Genomic DNA, 27,317 nt, shown 5'->3' with positions numbered 1-27,317 from the left:
AAGCGTTCAGGAATGGGACCGTTAAGAGGTAATCGTTAAGGAACAGGAATCGTTAACCCATTTAGGGCCGACGTCGACTTTAAAAAAAAAAGTCTTTAAAATCCAGACCTTATGTTTCTGTATCAGTGGTGCTCAATATTTCATGTCAAGCACCCCAAACAGTATATGTAATATGCCTCCGCCCCCCATCTGAAGATATGTTGTTCCAGAGACACCCCCAGAAGCAAAGATTTGAGTTAAAATGTTCACTCTGTAATAATATATATTTAAAGATTTGAGGCACATTTTCACGACTTTTCTAAAATAGCAGACCTACAAGTTCATAGCACAGCACCGAGCTTGTAGATCTGCTTTTTTTCCAATATCTAAATTATAACATAATGTTTGAAACACCAAAAGGGGTTCCCGCCCAGAATGGGTTAACCCATTCTGAACGGGCACCCATTTTGGTGTTGGCATCATGTTATGCTTTAGCTATTGAAAAATAGCAGATCTACAAGCTCATATCGCGCCACCGAGTGGCGCGATACGAGCTTGTAGGTCTGCTATTTTTTGAAAAATCGAAGAGCGACTGACATTTTTAGAATCTGATCTCAGGTCAGAATGGGTTCATCAGACCAGTGTGTGTCCAGCGGAAACCTCGTATGAATCTGATCTCAGGTCAGAATGGGTTAAGAGGTAATCGTTAAGGAACAGGAATCGTTAAAATCCTAAAGGATCCAAATCCTGGGTATAATTTAGGTAGTATGTTATGCAGACAGATGCCAGGTCATTACTGATCTGGCCTCCTATAGTGTTTATTGCGACGGTAGTTCATAGTAGATCACTATGAAAACCTGCAAAAACCCGTCTGTCAGTCGGTCACACCTTCATATATGGTTGTCAGTCCGTCACGCCTCGTGACACGCTCCATATATGAAGATCACGACATGGAGAAGACTGGATCATCACCTACATATCTGCAGATATGGAGCCAGCCAGCAGAGCTGACCTCACCGACACCAGATTAATAGTTTAACACAGTGCAATCTCAACTGTGCCGCATTAAGAAGCTTCGTTGTTTCAGGCCTGAAAACGTCAATTAAAAATAGGAGGAAAAAAACAAATGGGAAAAAAATATATATGGGCATTCACAGACTAATACAATCCCTGTTATATATGGAGATCCCTGATGTTATCAATGTTAAGCCCATATATGGGAAAGTCAATATATGGCCATATTGTGATAGTCTCATGACAACTCTACCTCGGACATCACTGACACCAGATTAATAGTTTAACACCGTGCTTCTCAACTGTGCCGCATTAAGAAGCTTCGTTGTTTCAGGCCTGAAAACGTCAATAATATATGGGCATTCACAGACTAATACAATCCCTGTTATATATGGAGATCCCTGATGTTATCAATGTTAAGCCCATATATGGGAAAGTCAATATATGGCCATATTGTGACAGTCTCATGACAACTCTACCTCGGACATCACTGACACCAGATTGTTCGTATGTTCTCTCTCTCTCTCTTACCCGTGCATCGGGGCGGTCAAACACTTCCTGGTTGGTGACCGAGGCGACCAGGCAGAAGCGGTTGCACTTGGTGGTCTTGATGTGCATGGTGGCGACGGCGGGCAACAACCAGGGCAGGCAGAGCCTCTTCCACCGGAGCGCGCGAGAGGTCAAAGGGCGGCAGGGGGCGGAGGCGGAGCTCAGCGGCGACGGCGGCAAGGAAGGGGAGGAGGGATGTCGGGGGGCTCGGGGGGGCTTTGCCTTCCCCAGGGTGACGGGTCGACCCGGAAGTACTAGCCACTCCCAAACAGGAAATAGCACAGCAGCTTTTATTAAACCCCCACGACCGGGCGTTTTGCTTCCAGGACGAAGTCACTTCCCTGCTTTCCGTTTCTCTGGAGTCTTCTTGGCGTTCCGGGTTTTCTCGCGACGCTTTTCCTGCGGTTTCCCTCCTTTTTATTTTATCTCTGTTTTGTCAGTCTTTCTCTCGCGTGTATTTCCTCTGCAAGTCACGCAAACCAAACGCCAACAAGCTGGGTCTAAGCGAGCAAGTCTGAGCTCAATGCGAAGCCAGTTTACCCGACTGGGCCGACTCAACTCAAAGACTGAAGAATTCCACACACACACACACACACAACAGTGTTCCTCCCGGGCTACCGTCCGTCCACCACGCGTGGCCGTTTTATTTCTCAATACTTCTCTGCACTCGCCGCTCTAAAAATGCATCAAACTTCCCTGTGTGTGTGTTATACGAGACAGGACTGCGTAATGTAGCCCTCTCTCTCTCTCTCTTGTTCCTGCTGTGTCTCGCTTTCTGCTCCTCCACGGCTGTTTATAAGTGCTAGGCAGCAGCCAGGCACTGAGTGACGCACACCTCCCCTGCCCTCCCCCCTCCCCTCCCCTCTGCCCATTCACTTGTTCATTCACTCCCGGCCAATGGCTCCAGAAAGAGGCGGAGAGTTACTTTATATATTTTTTTCTATCTCTGCCGTCAGACGGTCCATCCCTCCTCCTCTCCTTCTGTGTGTGTGTGTGTGTGTCTGTGCTATCACCCCCTTGCACCAATGCTGACTAATCATCAGAGAAAGACGGAGAGAGAGAGAGAGAGAGAGAGAGAGAGAGAGATGAGACAATGTGAGTGACAGACAGAATGAGACCGAGAGAACGCGACTGGAAAATAGTGACGTTGCTGCTCAGCAAACTGACATGTGAATACCTTTCTCTCTCTCTCTCTCTCTCTTTGGAGCTGTGACAAAGACCCTCTCTCTCTCCTTGAAGCGGTGACCAAGAAAAGACCATCTCTGTTTTTTGAGTGGAAATAATGTGACAACAAACCCGCCATTGCCCTTGACTTGACCCAAGTACACAGGCATGCGTGCACGCAAGCAGACACACAACGCATGCACGCACGCACCCGCGCGCACACACACACACACACACACACACACACACGCAAAGAAAGGCTTATCGAGCGGCACACTTGACTAGTCTCGGGCGGCTGCGCGCACGTCACACGTGCACACAAATATCGACACAATAACGGGAGAGGACAAAAACACGCACACACGCACGCCAGGGGAAACGGAAATAGTCTCGGGAAGAGAGAGAGAGAGAGAGAGAGCTGTAAAAGGGACAATTAACCCATTCTGACCTGAGATCAGATTCATACAAGGTTTCCGCCGGACACACACTGGTCTGATTAACCCATTCTGACCTGAGATCAGATTCTAAAAATGTCAGTCGTTCTTCGATTTTTAAAAAAATAGCAGACCTACAAGCTCGTATCGCGCCACTCGGTGGCGCGATATGAGCTTGTAGATCTGCTATTTTTCAATAGCTAAAGCATAACATGATGCCGACACCAAAATGGGTGCCCGGTCAGAATGGGTTTTAAAGAGAGGGACCAAAAGGAGAGGAGGGGTCGACAGAGAGCTCTGGGTCATAAAACAATGTAGGCTGGAGAGGGAGAGGGTAGGCTAGGACGCATGGAAAGTATGTACTGTGATAACAGCCTTTTATGAGGTATTAATAGCAGAGAGAAGGGTGTGGGGGAACAATGTGTGTGTGTGTGTGTGTGTGTGTGTGTGTGTGTGTGTGTGTGTGCTCGCGCACGCTTTAAGCCTTACAGTTGGAAAAAAACACCCCCAACTCCCCTTCAAGACTAGACTCTGTGCGTGTGTGCGTGCGTGCATACATACATATAGGACAGGTGTGCAGACAACAAAGGCTTGCACAGTGGGACATGGAACCACTCAGGCCCTGCCTGTGTATACTTGCGGAAAACATGCAGGTCTGCATTGTATTAAGCTCACAATGCATCTGTGACTGATGTTGAGAGCTTGTAGATCATGTAATTTATTTTTGCTAAAAAAAAAAAGGTAAATAATTTGAAATATTTAGACTGTAATTAGGCCTGTGCCAATTATTAAATGGCCTAATTACATCACCTAATCGCCATTATTTGAGATTATTGCAATATCGTTTTGCATAAAAATTTATAAAAAATTACTTAAATATAAATATGCAAGCTATTTGTCACAATCTGCACCTTTAGTTTACGAAAGCTAAAAAAAACCAAACAGAAATATAATTTCTATTCAACAGAAACCCACGCACTGACAGAAACCTAGCATCTCTTTCCCTGTCTGTCTACATGCAAGCGTCTGCAAAGCCTCTCTGCCTGTCGTCATGTGTGCAGAAGGAAGGTAGGATGTGGTTTTTCCGAGGAGGAGAGCACAGCATTACGGCATGCTTGGCGGTCAAGCGGAACACACAATACTCAACGCTCAAATGACAGGTCATGGTGGGTAAGCGGGGAAAATGCATCCATGCAGGTCAACGTGAGAGGTGGCGGCATTGAAAGCACATGCTTATTCTGACCTGAGATCAGATTAAAAAAATGTCTTCTGAATCCTGACAGTTTTCTGAAAAAGCTATGTTTCTATGTCAGTCGTTCTTCGATTTAAAAAAAATAGCAGACCTACAAGCTCGTAGCGCGCCACTCGCTCTAGCAGAGATTCTCAACCCGCTTTATTTCAAGGACCCCCCAGTTTGACACACATTAGTCTACGGGCCCCCATTTAATGGCATTTCCATATCTGGGACCCCCAATTTATATTGGAAAATCACTGTTAGTCTGAGAGTGTACAAATGGAACCTAACTAACAAGTCCATTTGGTTCCATTTGTACACTCTCAGAGTTACAGACCCATAAGGGTCTATTTGATTGCAAACTATCATTTAGACTGGGGACCCCCTGGAACTCCCTCAGGGACCCCTGGGGGTCCCAAGACCCCACTTTGGGAACCACTGCTCTAGTCTTAGTCAAATGGAGTTACTATACTGTACATTAAATCTCTTGGCCAAGAATATTAATAACATTAACCCATTCTGTACGGGAACCAATTTTGGTGTCGGCATCATGTTATGCTTTAGCTATTGAAAAATAGCAGATCTACAAGCTCATATCGCGCCACCGAGTGGCGCGATATGAGCTTGTAGGTCTGCTATTTTTGAAAAATCAAAGAACGACTGACATTTTTAGAATCTGATCTCAGGTCAGAATGGGTTAATCAGACCCAGTGTGTGTCCAGTGGAAACCTCGTATGAATCTGATCTCAGGTCAGAATGGATTAAGAAAAAAAGGAACGTTGGTATATGCATCGCCATAAATAATACACCCATCAATATTCCAAACGAGAGGCATGTTGAAGTCAGAAATGAAGACAGAAGTGTGCCCCTCTGGTCACAACCATGGAGATCTCCCTAGATTAGGAGAGACGAGCCATTCTTTCTGAGCCGTAAACAAGGAAGTGAATGGCAGCGCGCATGCGCAAAACAGCAAGGAGTATGGTGCAGAAGGAGAGGCCAACCCCCCAAAAAAAGAACAAAATAAATGTTTTATTTTTCGTTTGACATCAATGAAAAAGCGCTAGGTCTGAATGTGTTAATCGAGCTTAGTTTTTGCACCACGGATGGGTTATAGCCAGGCGTACCAATCATACCAGTGCACCAACCAAACAAGCAACAAACAAAATGTACTGTATATTTTTAATAGTCCCAAAATAAAAGAAACTGAACTGTGTGCGCCTGTTCGCCTGCGGATATAATACCAACACAACTCCCATTAATGATGAACTTGTGTCGGTCGATCAGTACCTCAATGCCGGGCCATTAACTTGTAGGTTACCTACTGCAGGAGCACATTTGAGATTGCATTATGTTTTGCAGCGTTCAGAGCAAATGCTACATATTTTGCAATATGGCAGAGGTCAAAGCAATTGGTGTCCTATAGTTTGTTTGCTGTGGGTCACTGGAAATTGAGCCAAATTATCGTTGATGAACTATTTTGGTGGCGTGTGTGCGTGCGTGCGTGTGTGCGCGTGGTCTAATCCAGCGTTGCTTGCTTTCGTCGTATTTTCACCTCTACTTTGGTAGACTTTGGAGTTACATCATTCTTGCATTTATTTATTTGCAGCGTTTGCATTCATACTACCCGTGTCCACCGCAGCAGTGAACTTTATCAATGTGTTCTATGGTGTTAAAATTGAGTAATAGTTAACCCATTCTGACCTGAGATCAGATTCACACGAGGTTTCCGCCGGACACACACTGGTCTGATGAACCCATTCTGACCCGAGATCAGATTCTAAAAATGTCAGTCGTTCTTTTTTTGATTTTTCAAAAATGGCAGACCTACAAGCTCGTATCGCGCCACTCGGTGGCGCGATATGAGCTTGTAGATCTGCTATTTTTAAATAGCTAAAGCATGGGTGCCCGGTCAGAATGGGTTAATAGGAGTAGCCTACACTTTTATCTGACTCTAGATCAGCGGAACGCCCGTCACGATTCCCGATCCAGGTCTGTACTGCGAGCGCATGCAAAATTGTGCAAATGTGCAATGGAACCCAATCGCCTCCAATATTCTCTCACTATATATATATCCTGTACACTGCATTGTTCTTGTGTGTAACCTTCAGCATATTTGATCGTCTGGCCATATTGCAGTTAGGGCTTCTAGCTCTTCATTAGTCTGTCCATGGGACGTCTTCATGCGTCGCTGCGTAATAATGCCTTCTCCTTCCTCATTGTGTGCCAAATACCAACAAGTATGGCACATTCATCCCCTGTATTTAATGCGATTGCATTCACACCATGTTGTTGATGACCAAAATTATGACTAAATATAATACTGACAATTTCATCAACAAATAAAAACTAGACTAAAATATTAGGGAGGGACTAATGGAGAAGATATCCAGTAGAACTAACAGATACGTCATTTTAGGTTTGGCTGCGCTCGGGCGTTAAGCTCTGAAAATAGCAGATCTACAAGCTCACAACAGGGGGTGTTCCTACAAGTGACCAGGGCACTGGGCCATTAAGGTCACAGTTTTCCACTCATCAAAGTGCATGTTATCAGTAATTATACCCAAACTGTCAAGTCACCGCTGACAAAGGGGAACATTATCATTCTTGTGGCTTGGTCAGCCAATAAAGGTAAATGTTTGAGAACTTGACGTTTGCGAAAATGTGGTTTTACTAATGCAGGCCCGACAGTGAGTTCAGGGTTCAATTCCCAAGCCTGACGACCTTTGCCCTGTCTCTCACTACCCCCATTTCCTGCCACTCTTCACTATACTATCCAACAGTGGTTTAGTTTCTTCCAAAGACTAAATCTCATTAATATTCAAATGTCCTCCTGTCAAAATTCAAACCACCTGAATAATACATGGAAAAACATGAAGCCAGACAGTATGAGAATCTTTGTCCGGAAACCAAAAAGGGATCCCAGAATCATCTCCCTGTTGACAAGTAGTGCTGCCTGGAGCTCATGAGCACATCATCTCCCCTGGATAAGAGGCCGTTCTATCTTAGCTCAGCAGTATAGAAATGTGTTCTCTCATGCAGGAGACCTGGGTTTGAATAAAGATACGTATTTCAGTATTATAAGCATTTCATGTCTCACTTAATATTGTGCAGCGCGGCCTGACCGGGCAAACACACAGCCATCACTTGAGGAGGAGGCTTTAGGGGCTAAAAATAGCAGTTTGTTTTTGCAGAGACGTGTCTGAGAGACGTAGATATTATTGACCCCGGGCGGCGGGGAGGGGGGAGACGCTTGTGGGCAGGATTCTAAGAAGAAGAGCACCATCAGGACGAACCGACCCGACCAGTGACAGCATTTGATCTCGACGGCAAATTTTTATTTAGTTTCAGTCATAGGAATAGAATGCTATTTAGTTTTAACCCATTCTGACCGGGCACCCATTTTGGTGTTGGCATCATGTTATGCTTTAGCTATTGAAAAATAACAGATCTACAAGCTCATATCGCGCCACCGAGTGGTGCGATACGAGCTTGTAGGTCTGCTATTTTTTGAAAAATCGAAGAACGACTGACATTTTTTTAATCTGATCTCAGGTCAGAATGGGTTAATCAGACCAGTGTGTGTCCAGTGGAAAACCTCGTATGAATCTGATCTCAGGTCAGAATGGGTTAAGTCATATTTTAGTCATCCGAGAGGTTTTAGTGTTGTAGATTTCGTCGAGTAAATATCATGAGATTTTAGTCGACTAATTATTATTTATTTTGGCTCTATGTCATAATGATGATGTAGATTTTTACACTTGCATGCTGAAAATATACAATCTTGTAGATAGATCTGCAATTTTCAGAGCTCCACTAGTCCCTCCCGAACATTTGAGTCTAGTTTTTATTTGTTGACGAAATGTTCAATACATTTATTCTCAGTTTTAGCGAACGTGCCCCTGGAGAGGAACGCAGCCATCTGATTGGTCACGTGACTTCTCCTGCATACAGAGAGCAGGTGTTACTGTATACAGAAAATGACTAATGGTATAGCGCTGTTTGTGTGTGTGTGCATGCGCATGTGTCATGTCGTGTGCATGCGCGTGTGTCCTGTTTGTGTGTGTGTGCGTGCTCGTGTGTCACTCTGATGGAAACTTGTGTGTGTGGAAAAATGAGTTGTGTAATAGTGGTGAGCTCTCAACTAAGTGTTGTTTGTTGATGTTAAACATTACCGTGTGTGTGTGCGACAGAGAGAGAGAGAGAGAGAGAGAGAGAGAGGAGGTGCAAATCATCCCCAGACCTCAATCCCATCCCACTGCGGTCTATGTGGGTGGGTGTGAGAGAGAGAGAGAGAGAGAGAGAGAGCACTCAGCCCTGCATTTTTTCCATGCTCATGTTTTGGTTTCATCTTCCCATTTTTTCCATTCTCTCACTTGGTGTACACACACACGCACGCACGCACGGACACACGCACGGACGGACGGACGGACGGACGCACGCACGCACGCACGCACGCACGCACGCACGCACACACACACACACACAGGCCCTGCCACAAGGTACATGATGGAACCATGGGAAGTGGAAGCACTGAGCATTCGAAGGTTCGTGTTAAATAACACCATAAAACTCACGTCACGCTCCCCCTAGAGGGCGTTCGCGCGCCACAGCGTGGGGACCAGAACGTCTCGCTTTTTATTTATTTTTTATTCATTGTTTTTCTTTTACATGAACAATATATATCAGAATGTCCAGCCCGGTCCTGCTAAAGCCCGACAAGGCTCTGCAATACAATAATCCAGAGTCCAACACCATATTAATGCAATATCTCTCTCTGACATTCAATTTCTCTGACGCGTGCACAGTCGCAGCACACAACTATACGGTGCTCTTTCGCGCAGATAGCCAACCCGGCATGCAAACAAACCACGTAGATACATTCTTGTAGTTTGATTAAACATAACGTGCAACCGAAAAAGCTCCATTAATACCTTTTTTCCTGACCTACTGTCCCTCTTCACTATTATATTACAGAGAGACTATACTTGCAGGAATAGATAGAATGAGACATTATTCAGCAGCAAATAATAAACTAGAAAAAGTGCCCTTCTGGGCACAGGTCTCCACCAGGATGAGCAGATGTGAAAAATTCCAGGCAAAGGTTTTTCCTTGGCCTCTAGGGAGTTGGCATACAAAGTTATCCACAGATCCGTGCAGTTAGAGGTAAAAACACTTTTCGGCCAGTTATAGCGCCACCTTGAGGCTGAGTTGAAATTGTTCATGTGGCATTTCGTCCTCGGCCTAGTGGGAATGTGGGTGCACAATTTCACGGAAATCACGCGATGTGTTCATGATTTGCAGCATTTTGTTTGAAACTGAGCACTCCTGTGAACTTTGGAAGCCAATCTTAACCAATCAGGATGGAGTCTGATAAATCTGAAAGACCCGTTTCGTTGAATGGCTCTAGAGAGACTGTGTACCAATTTGCGCGATGTTTGGACAAAATCTGTAGGTGTACTGTGCAAAAACTTGTTTTGCACAAAGCGGCCTCCTGGTGGCGCTATAACAGGCCGTTCTGGAAAGTTTGGGGCAGAGGTTCATCGTTGGCATCCAGGGAGTGTGTGTGCAAAATATGGCATCGACCGGGTTAACGGTGGCCGAGATTAGCTGTTCACGGACACACGGACGGACGGACACACACACGGACGGACGGACCCACGGACGGACGGAGTGCAAAACATACTCTCCCCACATGCCTTCGGCCTGGTGGAGACAATAAGTTGTTGGCAACAACAATGCTGCTGATTTTTGGTCTACCTTGCTTTCTTTGGGGTGAACTGTGAAGAATGATCTTACAAACATTTTCCCCCAAATAAATATCCATGAGACCTAGCTCTCATGTGGGCCTCATAATTAACCGTTTATATTTGCATCTGGAAGCGCTGTGTCGCCTCGTCCAACAAACGTAGATCTCCCAGGGTAAAGCTTGATTTAGTTTGGTCGTACCACGTGTTGCATCATGCTGAAAATAGCATGCCATATCCCATTCTGACCTGAGATCAGATTCATACGAGGTTTTCCACTGGACACACACTGGTCTGATGAACCCATTCTGACCTGAGATCAGATTCTAAAAATGTCAGTCGTTCTTCGATTTTTCAAAAATGGCAGACCTACAAGCTCGTATCGCGCCACTCGGTGGTGGTGTCGACAACAGTGTCTCTTTCTTGTCAATATGTCGACACCAGTGTCTCTTTCTTGTCAATATGTCGACACACCAGTGTCTCTTTCTTGTCAATATGTCGACACCACCAGTGTCTTTTGTTGAGATTCTGTTCTTAACTCCCCCGAGTCCCCATCTTTAAACCACTCCAGTGAATTTGATTGGTGCAGGGCTGAGCAGATAGTATCCATAACCCTCATAATAAACCCTCACATTCAATGAATTCTTTCAATGGACTAAAATTGTTTTATTTGATGGCCTTCCTGCCCTGGCATTTGGCCCTCAAAACACCAAAGGCCGCCTTGCCCCTAAACATGACAAACTTCCAGGCCTGGCAGCATGTGTCAAATATGAGAAGGAAGCGTTCTGTTGAATCCAGTATGAGAACAGCCACATGTCACTGAAAACACCACGAGACTCTTATTCAACATTCTTACTAAATATGTTATGTGAATGTGAATTACTCCTAAATGGATAGTCATTTATTTAAATCTACACAGTAAACCGTTTAAATGTTCCAACCAGGATAATGGAGGAACCTACAGTAGGTGAAAACATGACACTAATATAGTATTAGGTTAGGTCAGTGGTTCCCAAAGTGGGGTCCGGGGACCCCTATCTGGGTCCTTGAGAGTTCCAGGGGGTACCCAGCTAAATGATAATTAGGAAACAAATGGACACTTATAGTCAGGGAATATTAACAGTATAATCAGTCTAATCTGGGAATACATTTCTTACAAAGACTTTTCTTCACCAATGTGTTGGTAAGGGTGTCTACTAACATATCCCACATTGGTTTATATTCAACCACCCTAGGGGAATTTTTGACAACTGCTGAAAGTTGGGGTACCATCAACAGCCAATATATGGCTGGCAAAATGTTCTAAATTTCATTATGCTTTAAATATCATGTCAAACTAGGGGGTTTTCATCATTCTGAATCCAGGCCAAAAATCGGCCATAGACACTTGCCCAAATGTGCTGACCTAATCACATTTGTGATGACGGCTATGGCCTTTTTAAGCCCAAGGAGTGTTTTTGTGCAAAACTAATGCTTGGAATGGATTCAGAATCATGAAAACCCCCTAGTTTGACCCCTAGTTTGGCCATAGACCCCCTAGTTTGGCCATAGACCCCCTAGTTTGGCCATAGACCCCCTAGTTTGGCCATAGACCCCCTAGTTTGGCCATAGCCACTTGCCCAAATATGCCCAAATGTTCTGACTTCATCACATTTGTCATGACGGCTATGGCCATGTTTATCCCAAGGAGTGTTTTTGATGCAAAACTAATGCTTGGAACGGATTCAGAATCATGAAAACACACTAGTTTGACACGTCACATGCTACTTAACCCATTTAGGCCTGACATCGAAATAAATAGTCTGAAAGAATATATATTCAAAGATTTGTGCCACATTTTCACGATTTATCAAAAATAGCAGACCTACAAGCTTGTAGCACTAGATCTGCTATTTTTCAATAGCTAAAGTATAACATAATGCTTATTTAAACACCAAAAGGGGTTCCCGCCCAAAATGGGTTAAAGCATAATGAAATTTAGAACATTTTGCCTTATAATGGTTGTATGGTACCCCATAAATTCCCATAGGAATGTGGAATGTGGGATATGTTAGTAGACGCCTTTACGAAACACATTGGTGAAGAAAATTCTTGGTAAGAAATGTATTCCCAGATTTTATTATATACCCTGACTATTATGGGTCTGTAACTCCGAGAGTGTACAAATGGAACCAAATGGACCCGCTCTCAGAGTTAAATTAAAGGTATATTCAGTGATTTCACTTAATTCAAATATCACTTATGTTTTTTGTTTTGTTGTGATAATCCTCCCTACTATAGAGTGTGCTGACCATATAAGGAGTTCCTTCCTGTCCCCAGTTAACCCCTGGGGGTCAAAAAACCTTAGGTTTCGTTTTTGACTCTCTATCCTGATTGGACGAAAGGCTGGGTCCCACAGCCAAAAACGAAACCTAAGGTTTTTTGAGTGAAATCACTGAATATACCTTTAACTATGATTTATACGTTGGGGTCCCAGAGATAGAAATGCCATTACATGGGGGACTGTACTGTAGCCTAATTCATGTCAAACTGGGGGTCTATTAAACTTCTTCTCTCATGGGGGTCCTTGACATATCTTTTCAAATGGGGGTCTGCAGGCTAGTATCATTTTGGGGGTCCTTGCCATGAAAACGTTTGGGAACCACAGACCACTGGGTTAGGTACAATGAATATCAGTATTTTCATTTTCATATTTTCCATATCCATGAATCCATTGAATACCACGATAATAGTCTGCCACTGCAATGGCATTGCAACACATTGTGAGCTGGTACTGTACATTGGCTCCATAGAGTGTCGCAGTCCCGCCCCCTTTCATGACGACGCCAGGCCCAGGAAATGAATCCGATTCCCAATGCATTTTTCCCATAGACATTTCAAAAAGTATTTATTTAAAGACATTTTAAGCGTCGTATGAAGCCAACTCGAGTCGTGACAAATCATGACAACAAACACAATATTTTAGACCAAACAAATAATTACAAACAACAAAAAAGTGTTTTTTTCTACTTTCTTTGGCCCAAAACATTGTGTTTATTGTCATGAGAGTTGGCTTTGTCCGCGGCGTAAACGTCTTTAAATAAATACTTTCTGAAAAGTCTATGAGGAAAATGAACGGGGATTTCTTTTCGAGGGGGGTGGGACTGCGACGCTCTATACTTTCTCGTACAACGGATAGTGACATTCCCTGAATGTTCGTGCTCAAAAGAGCACGAACTAAGAACTAAGAAAGAGACTAAGAACTGGAAACGAGGCAAACAGGACATGGTGAATGAAACCTCATAGTGTCAGACTGTTGATCTGTGCAGGCGTGACGGCGGCGTGCACGTCGTCAGAATGAGGAACAGTGAATGGTTCCCATCCAGCGTGTGTACAGTAGTCAGCAATGACTCAGTGGATACAGTGTGTATCGACAGGTCACACTTTCCATTGGCCCACGCTATGGCCGAGTCTCTGTGTGTGTGTGTGTGTGTGTGTGTGTGTGTGTGTGTGTGTGTGTGTGTGACAATGACTGGTCATTTTACTGGGAGAGCTGGGTTTAAGAGATAAACGTCCAACTTCATGAAGCAGGTGCTGGTCACTCTCTCACTCTCTCCACTGTGCTTAGTAATAAAACAGGAATGCACTGACTGTCTCATAAATAATTCACAGAATGTCCAATACTGTATGTATGTATGTATGTATGATGTACAAGGGCTTGCATGCTGAGTGTATTGATGTGGTACTATAGGAGGTAACAGGAAAACGATCAAAATAACAATTCTGCTACATTCTCTAATTGCCTAGACTTCTTGTAAATTAAGTAATGCAGATGCTTGACAATATTGCAACTCTTGAGAGCGTAAAATGAAACCAAATGGACCCCCCACATTGATTTCAATTGCGCTCTCAAGAGTTGAAGCTCTACAAGGGTCCATTTAGTTTCCATTACCAACTCTCCATCATTTAGTTGGGGACCACCTGGAACCCACTCAAGGACCAAAATACAGACAATCTTCTATGACTTCAGTTTAACTGAGTCAGCAACTCAGCATCTACCAACACCTTATCAGAATGAAAACAGGTGCTCATGTGAACACTTGCTGCACACGCACGCGCACACACACACACACACACACACACAGTGGAATTTTTGGTCATTTGATCTCGTCAGCTGACCCACCAGAATTCCTTGCAGACGAGCGGTGGAAAAACAGTAGGATGAATGGGAGGAGGGCGAGAGAGAAAACAAGTCATCTTTTCACCCAGGGAGTCTCTTTGTCTCTTGGCTGTTTTCTATTCCACTGTCGTCAGCAGCCTGGCCGCTACAGCACGCCCCCAAACACTGACTGCTTTGTCCGTTTGTTTGCTTGTCTCTCTCTCTCTGTGTGTGTGTGTGTGTGTGTGTGTGTGTGTCATTGTTGAATTGACAATTTTTTTTTATTTACTTTGTCAGTGTTTTGAATAAAAAATTATTTAGATTTAGTCATATTTTAGTCAAGTAAAACTAGTGTTAGTCTAGTTTAGGTTTCTTTTGTATCACCTGACATGGGGGAGTTTCCCCGGTTGGACGTAGCGCGTGGAAGGAACACGTTATTCCAACCAGTTCCTTTCCCCTCCATCAGGTGCCCTCGGCTGACCAAGGGGAGGCAGTATAGATACCAGGATTACAGGTTTTTGTGAGGTTACCTACCCTAGGGGACACGTGGAAAACATGCCAACTCGACACAGAAAGGCCCTTTCGACTATAGTTGTAGTCTGATGCTACATTTTCCGATGGCGAATTCGTCACAAAATATAACCTCACGACTCAAAGTCCAATTATGAGATTTCATGCAGCCTGGAGAGTGACAAGCTGCAGTTTGAAATACGTTTTCAACGAGGGCGGTGCAAACATCAGCACTTTTAGGCACGTGTGCAACATGACAACTGTTCATTATTAACTATTGTACAGTGACACAACATAGAAGACATGCTGACTTCTATGGAATCCAAAGGACTGAAATCAGTTTGTGGCGTCTGATAACTTTAATCCATGCATCCATGCACCAGCTACCATTTAGGACTATATACTCTATTTGCTAATTTATTTAGAGAATTCTTGCTTCTGGAGTGAACGAGTGAATCAGCCTTTCCCTACATATATATATACACACATATTCACTGCACTTACTGGTAGACATTGTCTCACCCAACTCTTTTGTTTCCGATGTTGCTGATGGTATGAATGGATTGTAACACCCAGTCCAATTCAGGTATGGGGCACAAGTTTGGCTCAGGGAGGACGACGCCCCTGCCAAGGCACTTTGGAGAATAACATCATATCCTGTGTTTGTAAAACTATTTGCAGATATATTTAGAGAATTCTTGCTTCTGGAGTGAACGAGTGGATCAGCCTTTCCCTACATCATTATGAGTTTACGAGTGAATCACTGATCTAATCTTGGCTGTTATTGACTGCATGCGTTCAGATTCAGAATAGACTGGAAAGCAGCACAGCGCAGATGGACGGTACAGAAACGGTACAGAAAACACTACACTACAGATGGATGGTAGTCTTCATAAACAACTACAACCTCTTAAGACCCATATACTTTGTCATAAGTCAAATAATAACAAAAACTGTCTGATCGAACTCATAACATGTGTGACGCCACGTATAGCTTTTTAGTAGAAGGCTAGTGACAGGTCCGTAGGGCAATAAAGCATACTTAAAAAGGTTATCTTTGAAAAACAAAGAAGGGGGGCACGGTGGCACAGTTGGTAGTGCTGTCGCCTCACAGCTAGAAGGTCCTGGGTTCGATTCCCGCTCGGGGCGCTGTGGGTGCTGGCGGCGTGTTTCCTCCTCCGCGTCATCAGTGCCCATACCCGAAGGCGGGGTTGGCGAAAGGGACTTTCTGTGTGGAGTTTGCATGTTCTCCCCGTGTCCCCTAGGGTAGGTACCCTCACAAAAACATGCAGTAATCCTGGTCTCTAAACTGCCTCCCCCTGGCCAGCCGGGACGCCTGATGGAGGGGAAAGGAACTGGTTGTGCTCCTTCCACGCGCTACGTCCAACCAGGAAAACTCCCCCCTGTCAGGTGTAAAGGAGCAACTTGGACACTCAAGCATGAAGGAAGCATGAGTTAAGTCCGTTGCACTGCCAGAAACTTGCCAAAAATGTTGCTCTTTATTGGTCAACGTTTCGGTCTATTCGACCTTCATCAGGACAGACAATACAGGGCACAATAGCCACCAAACATTTATAGACCACACCCCCAGTGTTTGTATTTATCTTCTTTTTTTACCATTTCCCACCAATAATAACCAATGCCCAAAATAAGGACTCCAACGTGGCTGAAATCTGATCAAACTCACCACACGTGTGACGCGTAGATGGGCTATTGGATTGAATGGTAGCTGAAACCCTTGTTCCTGCAAAACTTTTGAAATGCAATGAAAATTGAAAATGGCCACAGATCTCAGAGTAAAATGGGTTATTCGTCGTGTAAAATGTCATTAATTCGTCTTTGTGGTCCCATAGCTGTGACAGAAAATGAAGTCACACAAAGACGAACTGGAAGTTACAGTGTGAGGTCAGACTGGAGTCAACAACACTGGTGGCATGGTATTCCTCCACAAATTAACCTGAACCAGCCCCGCCACCCAAACCACCAATTCCTTTTAATGACCTTAATGGGTTTTTACTAGAGCGAAGAGCTTTGTCAGCATCTGACAAATGACAAACTCTTTTCCATCCAGTCTGTCTTTTCCACTGCAGAAACACCTGCACAAGACTCCCCATCACATTGCACACGCACGCACGCAGTACGCACGCAGTACGCACGAACACACACATAATGACAGGGCTGTAATGAATGATTGCTAGGCTAGCGGTCCCATTCTGCCACACCCGTTTGGTGAGGAGACAGTCTGACTCAAGTCTTCCACTGTGGAATTCCACTGCTTTTTCCACTCAAAAACACACTCTCATTGCTTATCAGTGTTGATTTTGTCAACTAAAACTAGGGTATGATGAAAAATGTTCATCGACTACCTTTTTTTTATTACGAAAACGAAACTAAAACTAGATAAAAACTAACCTATGGTGACTAAAGTTGAGAATAGTTGAGAAAGTAGAATAAAATGTTAGGGGACTACTAGTGGAGAAGAGATCCAGTAGAACATTTTATGTTTGGTTGCGCTCCAGTGTTGCACTCTGAAAATAGCAGATCTATAACCTCACAACACATCGCAGTGCAACACGTTGTGAGCTTGTAGATCGGCTATTTTCAGCATGCAACCAAGTCAAAAATCAGGCATTGCAATGCCATCAAGGCCTGCCAAAATACATTTTTGCTGACAAAACTGTAGATTTACCTTACAGGTCTGTAACTCTGAGAGTGTACAACCAAATAAGACCCTTACAGGTCTGTAACTCCAAGAGTGTACAAATGGAACAAAATGGACCCTTACAGGTCCGTGACTTTGAGACTGTTACAAATGGAACCAACTCTGAGAGTTGAACCACTCATCTAGAATACATAAAAATGCCATCAACAAGTTAAAGTGCAGCTGCAAGTTAGTAAAATAATAATATATAAATAGTGCAGTAAGAGTACAAAACATCAGTCGTGCAACATCAACTGAAGCATTCAAAAGTATTACTGTATGCTAAATGAAAAATCATGGGACAAAGTACGTGGTCGTGGTATAGGATCGGCATACTGGCATATTGGAATGTGCTAATAAATCAAAACACATTCAACATCATCAACTTGTGACAGCAGTTGTCACTATTTTTTTTTTTTTTCCAAGATATTTTTTTGCGGCTTACGCCTTTTATTGATTCTTGAAGGGACAGACAGTAGGCTGACAGGAAACGGGAGAGAGATGGGGGGATGACATGCAGTAAAGGCCGTGTCGGGTCCGGGAGTCGAACCCGCGGCACACTGCGACTGGATTACCAGTCCGGTGCCCAGACCGTTACGCTACGGCCTGGGCCAGCAGTTGTCACTATTGAGTGAAAGATGTGAAAAATACAAATATTTAAGGTGTTTTTATTGTGTTTTTTTTTTATTGGTGTTTTATTTTGAATGTGTTCAAGTACTCAAGTATAAGTTTACAGATATAGAACACAAGGTTCAAACGGAGGTGTCGAGGGTTGTTGAGCATAGAGATGCTCATTATCTAAATGACCCTCTAGACACAGATGAAATTTTATGGCCATTTGGAAGGTTTGAAATTGAATGACCCAGTAATGACTATGGAATGAGTGTGTGTGTGTGTGTGTGTGTGTGTGTGTGTGTGTGTGTGTGTGTGTGTGTGTGTGTGTGTGTGTGTGTGTGATTTGCTCTAGATCAGCTGTGTTGTGTAATTGGGTCAGACTTGCATAACCTTTGTGTCACAGGGTTGAGTTTGACTCCATGAATCATGGAATTTTTACACGATACATACAGTAGTAGTTACTTCACAAACACAGGCTGTGCGGACAAATGCACGTTGGTATTACTGGCCTTGTGCGGACAGCAACAATTTAGGATAGATATGCCATTTTTAACTTTTTCTTGCAATTTCCTAAACTAATACCCTAACTGATTCGAAAACCTAAAACTAGCCTAAAAAATAATCAGACCTGTCTGAAGTGAGTGGACAGACAGACAGACATAGGGATGGACGGACGGACAATCGGACATTGCTGGTTCTAGGAGTGGTTGCACCACTCAAAAGGCCCCTCCTTTTCAAACAAATAAACTGGAATGCAGTTTTTTCCATGTTTGGAACTCAAAAGTATAGGAATACCTTTACCTAGCGTCACCAGACTTTCCACCTCAGAGGAAAGCCTGGTATTTGTTCCAAACTGGCCCATATGATCTGGTCTAGGCCACCGATACTGAAAAAGATCACAACCGTGTGAACCGAGTGGTGCAACTCCGTGTGGGATCCCCTCTCAATTAGCAGGCAACAGTGCAACACTATCTCTCTGTTTCTAGCACAACAGCGCCACTTTTGCCTCTATTGGTACCCTAAACATAGGGACATACGGACATATACAGGGAGGGACGGACATTGCTGTTCCTTGGAGTGGCTGCACCACTCAGAAAACAAACAACACAACACAACACAGTGGTTTAATATTTTCGGCGCCGCTTTGTTCCCCAAACTACTAGTTTAGTCTCGCCAGTCGCTACACGTTGAAATAAAAGATGGAAATGCCAAACAAACTATTCCTATATTTGTGATGCCCTTGATCGCAGGGAATTATTTGGGGTAATTCTGGTTCCGCCTTGATGGTTCCGGCCTGGTGACTACAACATGACGCAAGTTAATTTGTATTTCCGCTCAGAAATCCTAAAATTATCCCAGGCTAGAAATACCTTGTATACTACACACGCGCACGCACGCACACAGACACAAACACACAGAGGCCTACCTTCAGAGTGGCATCATTGAACAGGTGCTCAGCCACTTTGCAGGCGATGAGGGCGTTGGGCAGCTCAGTGAACTGGACGTTGACTGTGGCCTCTTGTCCTTGGCTCTTCTCTGACCGCTGCATGGCTACTGGGACTCGACTGGGTCACAACCAAACGGGAGGAAAAAGAACAGAGCCAGAGTCAGAGAAGGCTGCGCGCGGCAGGAAATGAAATATGAAAAAAAATGAACGAAATATGAAAAATAATTATGTATACTGTATATCAGGGGTCGGCAACCTTTTTGACATTAAGTGCCACGTTTTCATTTTCTTGATTATCAGTGTGCCGTTATCAACATAAAGTTTAATTATGTCACCACATGAAAAATTATGTCACCACCCCTCAATGTCTTAATATTTCCATCTGATTTTATTTTTTATTGTCCATAGGCTGTACATAACATGTTTATGTGGACTTTTTTCTTTCACACAGACTCAGAGCCCAGAGTTTGAGTGAATGTAGAATTATGTGCAGTGAGTAAATTATATATAGATGTGAGGGGACTTCATTTCACAGACTAAACTTTTTTGGATACTTCTTAATATTAAAATAAAATATCTCTTATGCCAGTGACCACCCTCCCCTGTGCCAATGTTGGCACCCGTGCCCGAGGTTGCCTACCCCTGCTGTATATGTATGTACCAGCTTTACCGTAATTATGCCAATTACATTTAATTAATAAATAAAAAATAAACACACATCTCAACTCCACATCTCTTTAATAAGTAAATACATTTACAGGTGGGATGCCAATTTCATCCAATCAGGAGAGAGGTCCCATGTCAGCTTCTGTTTTATAGACAGACTACTAGTCCCAGTTCCAATTTTGTCTGCTGATTTGTCATCAATTCACCACATCCAATTTCACTTGATTATCCAAGTACCCTTATGAGTTGAATTGAGTACATGCGGACAGCGGACCCCAATGGAAACAAGCCAATAGGCTTTCCTTTTAGCAGACCTTGTATTGTTCAGTACATCAGTACTTCCATGTCCATGCAAACTTTTAATGAACTGAATTCAATCAAAATTCTCTCTCCTGTTTGGATAAAATTGCTGTCCCGATCTAAAACAATTTATATGTTGTTTAATAAAGAGCTCTGGACAGGGATATCCCAGTTACTGAATATTCTAAACCAATATGGGAATATAAAGCTATTTAGCAGCTCTTGCTCTCTCTACATAGTTCATAGTGTACAGTAGCCCTCCAAGCAGAACCCAATGGTACTGAAGTTTCTGACATTTTTGACGACCCAGACCATGAGGTCCTGTTCCAGCAGTACCATGCCACCTGGTACGCGGACATAAATACAACATAAACAACGTGGATAACGCCTGTCTGCGCTCTTTGACGACTAGTTTTCGTGTGAGGGCTTCTGAATCTGTGAACTATAAGTACCTATACATGCCGCTGCGAATATCTCCTGTGGCGCGGAAGCCGTAACGGCTTCCGCGCCACAGGAGATATTCGCAGCGGGATGTATAGGTACTTATAGTTCACGAATTCAGAATAACTCAAACAAAAAAAGGCCGTCAAACGCAGAAGATACGATTTACAGAGCATATTTATGTCCGCGTTCCAAAATTCCCATACGAAAATATAAATATGGACAGGGACCCTACAATTAAGCGACATCCAAATTTCAGAAAAGCTTTATGGAGGGTTCCAAGAGGGGCTAAGTGTACATTATATGCATTGTGTACAGGACAGCACAGATACATACCTGCAATAAGCCCGTAACCATTAATTCATGACAGTCCGTGTTGGAACTGGTCAGTTTGCGCCGTACTATTACAGCTTTAAAAGCAGCGTATTAGAGCTTTAAACAGAGCTCCCTACAACAATGACGTTATACTGCAGATAGCTTGCGCCTAGTAGCATCTCATGCTACCCTAATGTTCCTACTTACAAAACAAAACCGCCTAGTACAAAACACACAGTGAAATCCGCCGGTTTCTTCATCAACACAGTTCTGGGGTTTGTGTGGGTGGTTGTCTTCTCAGAGAGATCAAGGTATCGTTTTACAAATGAAGTATGAATGAAATAAATAAGAGAGATGGATGTTGTGATGATGAAGCTGCTGCTGCTGCTGCTGCTAGCTAGGGCCCGAGATGAGAAGATCATTGCTGTTGCCAGTTTTTGATAGAAGTAAGCCAACGAGGTCTATGAAAACAAGGCCAAAAGAAGCGACACATGATCAGTGAAGTAGTGAACACTGAACACTATTTGAAAATAGTAGATCTACATATATATCATACATACATACCGTATATATCATACATATATTATATATATGTATGGTATATGATATATATCATACATATAGTATTAAATATATGTATGATCACAGACATTCTAGGGCTAATCTATACAAGCAATGTGACGCCTGAACTAAAGGACCCAAATCAATGGAAACAAAGGCCATAGCTTTCTTCGGTTATGAATCATCTTAGCAGAACTTGTATTGAACTGTACCTTTCTGTGCTTTTCTGCAAACTGTTAATGTATTCAATCAATCAATCAATCAATTGATCAATGACGGGGCCAGGGGTCCCTGGCACAACATAACTTTTTCAGATGGACAAATACATATTAATTTCGTGGTCCTTGACAATGAAAATGTTTGAGAACCACAAAACAACATTTAGGAAACAAAGCCAAAATAAGCAACTATAGAAGACTTTAGAATCAAGACCCAAAAAAACAAGCCGGCTGTCGCTTATAATAAGCAGACATGGCATGGCAATGAGAATAATATGACGTCACGTCAAGTTCAACAGCTGATGTGTGCATCCGGTTGAGGAGAATTTCCATTCCCATCCTTCCTCCTCTCCATACGGAGAGAGGAGGAAGGATGGGAATGGAAACGCAGATGTTTTGTAGATCAGTTATATTATAACTGATCTACAAAACATCTGCGTCCGTCAGCGTCACTGTGGTGATTTATAAAACATGAATACTTACATGTTAATCTTCATCGTTTTATTTTTATTTTAATGGGTAAATTCAAGAACATTCCTCAAACTGAGGCATTGCTTAACAATATATATTATTAATAGAACGTAAATTTAATACAATATTATTATCACGCATTTATTAACGCCCAACCGCAAACACATTGACATTAGCATACGAATTTAACTTGCTTTGCATTGCCCTCTTGTGGACAATAACCAATAGACAAGGCATCTAATTTTTTTTTAAATATCTATGGGCTATATAACATTACATTATTTTGGGGGGTCACGCAGCCTGAAAAGCTTTAGAACCCCACTGGTCTAATTAATGCATACTAAACTGGAGGTCCTTGAAATTAAAATTAAATTTTTGAGAACCATCGACTCAGAAGGTTAGAGAGGCCTACAGTACATCATTTATATCTAAGCACTTAGAGCATCCTAACTCGTATCATGTACATCTTTTATTTGTACACAGTCAAATCATATCAGTGTTTATAAAACTCAGAGGGTGAACGAATTGAACCAAATGGATGTATGTATGTATGGATGTATTCTGAATTTCTGAGATGCTTCATAGGGAGCTTATTATATGGTTATATGGTTCTGAATGGATACAGGATTCGTGGGCACTATAGGGACATCTGGGCACCTCGATGTAAAATTGCCTTTTTTCCCCAAAATGTTGAAAAATAAAATATTTGAAAAGAATATCTTAACCCATTTTGACCTGAGATCAGATTCTAAAAATGTCTTCTACATCCTGACAGTTTTCTGAAAAAGCTATGTTTCTATGTCAGTCGTTCTTGGATTTTTCAAAAATAGCAGACCTACAAGCTTGTTGTAGATCTGCTATTTTTCAATACACCAAAAGGCCTTAAGTAAAGTATACATGATATGAACGTGCACGGTACATCATTATCCTTCAACTTCTTGTTTATGCCCCAAAATGACTGAATAACAGGTTTTATTGCAATTTGGAGCAATTGTAGAAATATTAGACCTTAATTGTCGAATGTTTAAGCATGTTGTAAGCAGACTTATAGCTCGACAGACTTATAGCTCGTTACGTAGACAGCACTAGAATTGCATTTTATGTAGTTATAGCACTTTATAGTACACATGTATATTGTATAATATATAATATAGTATAGTATGTATAGTTGACATAGATACTCCACTATTACGTTCTTAGTTTATACACGATTCATGATAACAATATATGTGATGTATGACATGCTTTTGTTTTTGCTTAAATGTAAGTCGCTCTGGATCAAGAGCGTCTGCTAAATGCCTGAATTGTAAATTGTATGTATACTTTACTTTACCTGAAAGCATTATCCATATATATTTTTACATTTTGGACAAAATAGCCAATTTAGTCAAGGTGCCCAGATGCCCAGTGCTGACCTATCCTGTTACCATTGGTTCAAATCTGGCCAACCATTGAGAGCCGATATACTTTCGACACCATTTGCTTTTAGTTTTAAGTAACCCAACCACAAGTCAGGGGAAAAGCTCCATATCTATTTTACACTCTGTGCATGTTCCTTTGTATAATTTTACAATAGCCTACTTTATTATTCAGAAACGTAAAGCATGTGGTATTGTCAGATATTTATGCTGAAAGTATAACACTAACCCTATGTATTTAATGCATCAACATATGAAACAAATAACACAATGGTACATGACATGTCATCAACAAATACAAGACACAATATGTAGGCTACAAATGTGAAAAAGGAAAAACTGCAGCAGTGAATGACACCTCCTTTTGATGGGAATTTACATTTACCTCCTCTATCTCTTTGATAGATTTTTATTTTATTTTTTTCAGGCCAGTTTTGAAAGAAACCCTATATTGGTGTCAGGTCATTCCACATGTTGGTGGCAGAGTTCTATAGAATTTGTTTTAAATTCTCTCTCTCTCTCTCGTTTTAAATTTGGTACCAGATCGTGGCCGCTCCCTCTGGTGTTGTGGGAAGCCCTCTGTGCTGAAGGCAATACGACAACAGCTCCTGTACTGCACGGTGTGAAAACCTTTTCAGATACATGTTTCTTATATAAGGTGCACAGTCAGACCCAGCAGAGTGTGCGTGCGGTCGTGCAGAACTTAAGGAACTTTAACCCGAGTGGTGCCGGTCACTGGGTGGCATAGCAGTTTAAGCCCTTGGTCATGTGGGGATCAGCCACAACTTAATCCTCTCGGGGGGGAGAGGGAGAGAGAGAGAGAGGAAATGTGCATATTATTGGCCAACTGTGCCTATAGCGCAATATGCACTTCCAGCCCTCATAGCCTTAAGTGAAAGTGGCAGCAGTTTGTGTGTTTTACTTGACACAGAGTTCCCTGCGACATCCAAACTCTACACCTAGATGCACTCCATTCTTCTTGGCACTTGAGACCCACAGACCTGGAGCTCCACCTCCACCTCTCCCTGGAACCTCAGACACACTCCAGACGTGTCGGACCTATTCAGTATAATCTCACATCTTGGAATACTGCTCCGGACTCGGCGACGTCTCTCTCTCTCTCCCCTAAGCTCTGTTTGGACCCGTGACCTTCCCAGGAATCTTGGCATCTTTTTTTAGAACCTCTGACCCAGTAAGTGTTATCATTTTCTCTAACACTTGCCGACCCTCCCCCCGCCCCAACCACATGGCACAGTCGGACTGCCAACCGAGCGCGGACCTATCGAGCAGCGCCGTGGTCCACCATCCCGTGGGACCCTGCGCCGAGCTCCCGTCTGAGAGAGGGGGAGAGGAGGGGGAAGAGGGGCAGGGCGAGGAGGTGGAGGTAGAACTGGCAGAGGAGGTAGGGGAGGATGCTTTGATAATGGGTGAGCGGGGAGAGAGGGATGAACGGACAGCGGGAGAAACTGGGCGGGCTCCGGATGGCGTCGAGGAGCGGGCGGAGGGCCGGGAGGACGGAGAGGCGAAACGAAACGACGGACGTGTGGAAGGAGAAAGCGGAGGAGAGGAGGAGAAGTCGAAAGGATCGGAGAGAGACACTGACAGTTTGTGTGGCTTAGAAACAGATTTTGGGGAAGAGACGGACAGAGAGAATGTAGATGACACCATGAGAGATGGAGAGACATGGCTGCCGGTGGTATCAGATGTGGATAGTGAGAGTACAGGTGACACGGGGGATGGAGGTGAAGAAAAGGAGGAACAGGCATTGAAGGAGAAGAGCACAGAATCACCTGTCAATGGCACAGAAACAATGGAGGCTGAACCACATGCTTTAACAGAGTGCACAGAGTCGCCTGTTGATGGCAAAGAAAAGATGGAGGCTGTTATTCCCTCCACAAGTGAGTCAAAACAAAGCGCAGAGTCTGAAGGAGTCACGGCCATGTCACCGGTCTTAGCCGCAGCGTCTGTCACAACAACAGGACAGGTCAAAGTTCAGGAGGATTCCCAGCAGTGCTCCGTTGCCGGTGATGATGTCACCGGTGAAGAAGTGGAGGACAATGAACCAATCAGCCAGTCAGCACATGAAGACGAAGTTACAGGACTCGACAAGACGGGTAACGCTGTCGACGCCACAAAGACAGACAATGACAACGAAGAGGGGAAAGCGAGCGACGAACCCGTACATGATATCCCGTCCATTTCTAATGACATCACCGTAAACAACGTGAGCCAAGAGACAGAGCAGCCTGCAGAATCGCCATCTGGGCCCAACGAGGTCGGAGAGGCAGGACGGTGTCTGGACTGTCCAGAGGCGGAGTTGACCAGGCCTGGTGCTACAGAAGAGGAGTTGAGAAGGCCCTGTGCTATAGAAGAGGAGTTGACCAGGCCTTGTGCTACAGAAGAGGAGTTGACCAGGCCTTGTGCTACAGAAGAGGAGTTGACCAGGCCCTGTGCTACAGAAGAGGAGTTGACCAGGCCTGGTGCTACAGAAGAGGAGTTGACCAGGCCTTGTGCTACAGAAGAGGAGTTGACCAGGCCTTGTGCTACAGAAGAGGAGTTGACCAGGCCCTGTGCTATAGAAGAGGAGTTGACCAGGCCTTGTGCTACAGAAGAGGAGTTGACCAGGCCCTGTGCTACAGAAGAGGAGTTGACCAGGCCTGGTGCTACAGAAGAGGAGTTGACCAGGCCCTGTGCTACAGAAGAGGAGTTGACCAGGCCTGGTGCTACAGAAGAGGAGTTGACCAGGCCTGGTGCTACAGAAGAGGAGTTGACCAGGCCCTGTGCTACAGAAGAGGAGTTGACCAGGCCTCGTGCTACAGAAGAGGAGTTGACCAGGCCTTGTGCTATAGAAGAGGAGTTGACCAGGCCCTGTGCTACAGAAGAGGAGTTGACCAGGCCTTGTGCTATAGAAGAGGAGTTGACCAGGCCTTGTGCTATAGAAGAGGAGTTGACCAGGCCTTGTGCTACAGAAGAGGAGTTGACCAGGCCTCGTGCTACAGAAGAGGAGTTGACCAGGCCTTGTGCTATAGAAGAGGAGTTGACCAGGCCTTGTGCTACAGCAGAGGAGTTGACCAGGCCCTGTGCTACAGAAGAGGAGTTGACCAGGCCTGGTGCTACAGAAGAGGAGTTGACCAGGCCCTGTGCTACAGCAGAGGAGTTGACCAGGCCTGGTGCTACAGAAGAGGAGTTGACCAGGCCTTGTGCTACAGAACAGGAGTTGAGAAGGCCTGGTGGTACAGAAGAAGGAAGCGGCAACCCAGCAGATCAGCCACTGACGAGTGAGGGAGAGGTAGAGAGAACAGGACAGGGAGGGGACGGAGATAAGGCAAAGGAGGATCAAATGCTACAGATTGGGGATAATGCTGTCACCGGGACAGACGAGACAGAGGAGGAGGGTT

The 27,317-nt window shown here is 43.9% G+C and overlaps 1 protein-coding gene across 5 annotated transcripts in view; it reads right to left on the bottom strand.

The window, feature by feature from the left end:
- rcan1b (regulator of calcineurin 1b) overlaps positions 1-27,317 on the bottom strand; it is a 49,131-nt gene that overhangs the window by 11,951 nt on the left and 9,863 nt on the right. Inside the window, exons 3-4 of one of the 5 annotated variants that reach the window (XM_083759013.1) lie at positions 21,459-21,712; positions 19,509-19,647 (exon numbers count right to left, since the gene is read on the bottom strand). In XM_083759013.1, the coding sequence (XP_083615139.1) occupies positions 19,509-19,647; positions 21,459-21,673 (354 nt within the window). In that variant the 5' untranslated portion in view covers positions 21,674-21,712. Of the gene's footprint in view, positions 1-1,524; positions 2,255-19,508; positions 19,648-21,272; positions 21,713-27,317 lie in introns of those variants that run through there. The other 4 variants (XM_083759015.1, XM_083759014.1, XM_083759016.1 and 1 more) reach the window with 4 other exon arrangements.

This window comes from Protomyctophum parallelum (assembly GCF_964188405.1).
Source record: "Protomyctophum parallelum genome assembly, chromosome: 23".
Taxonomy (NCBI): domain Eukaryota; kingdom Metazoa; phylum Chordata; class Actinopteri; order Myctophiformes; family Myctophidae; genus Protomyctophum; species Protomyctophum parallelum.
Note: the sequence above shows the minus strand (reverse complement) of the source record. Positions and strands in the feature narration are given on the sequence as shown.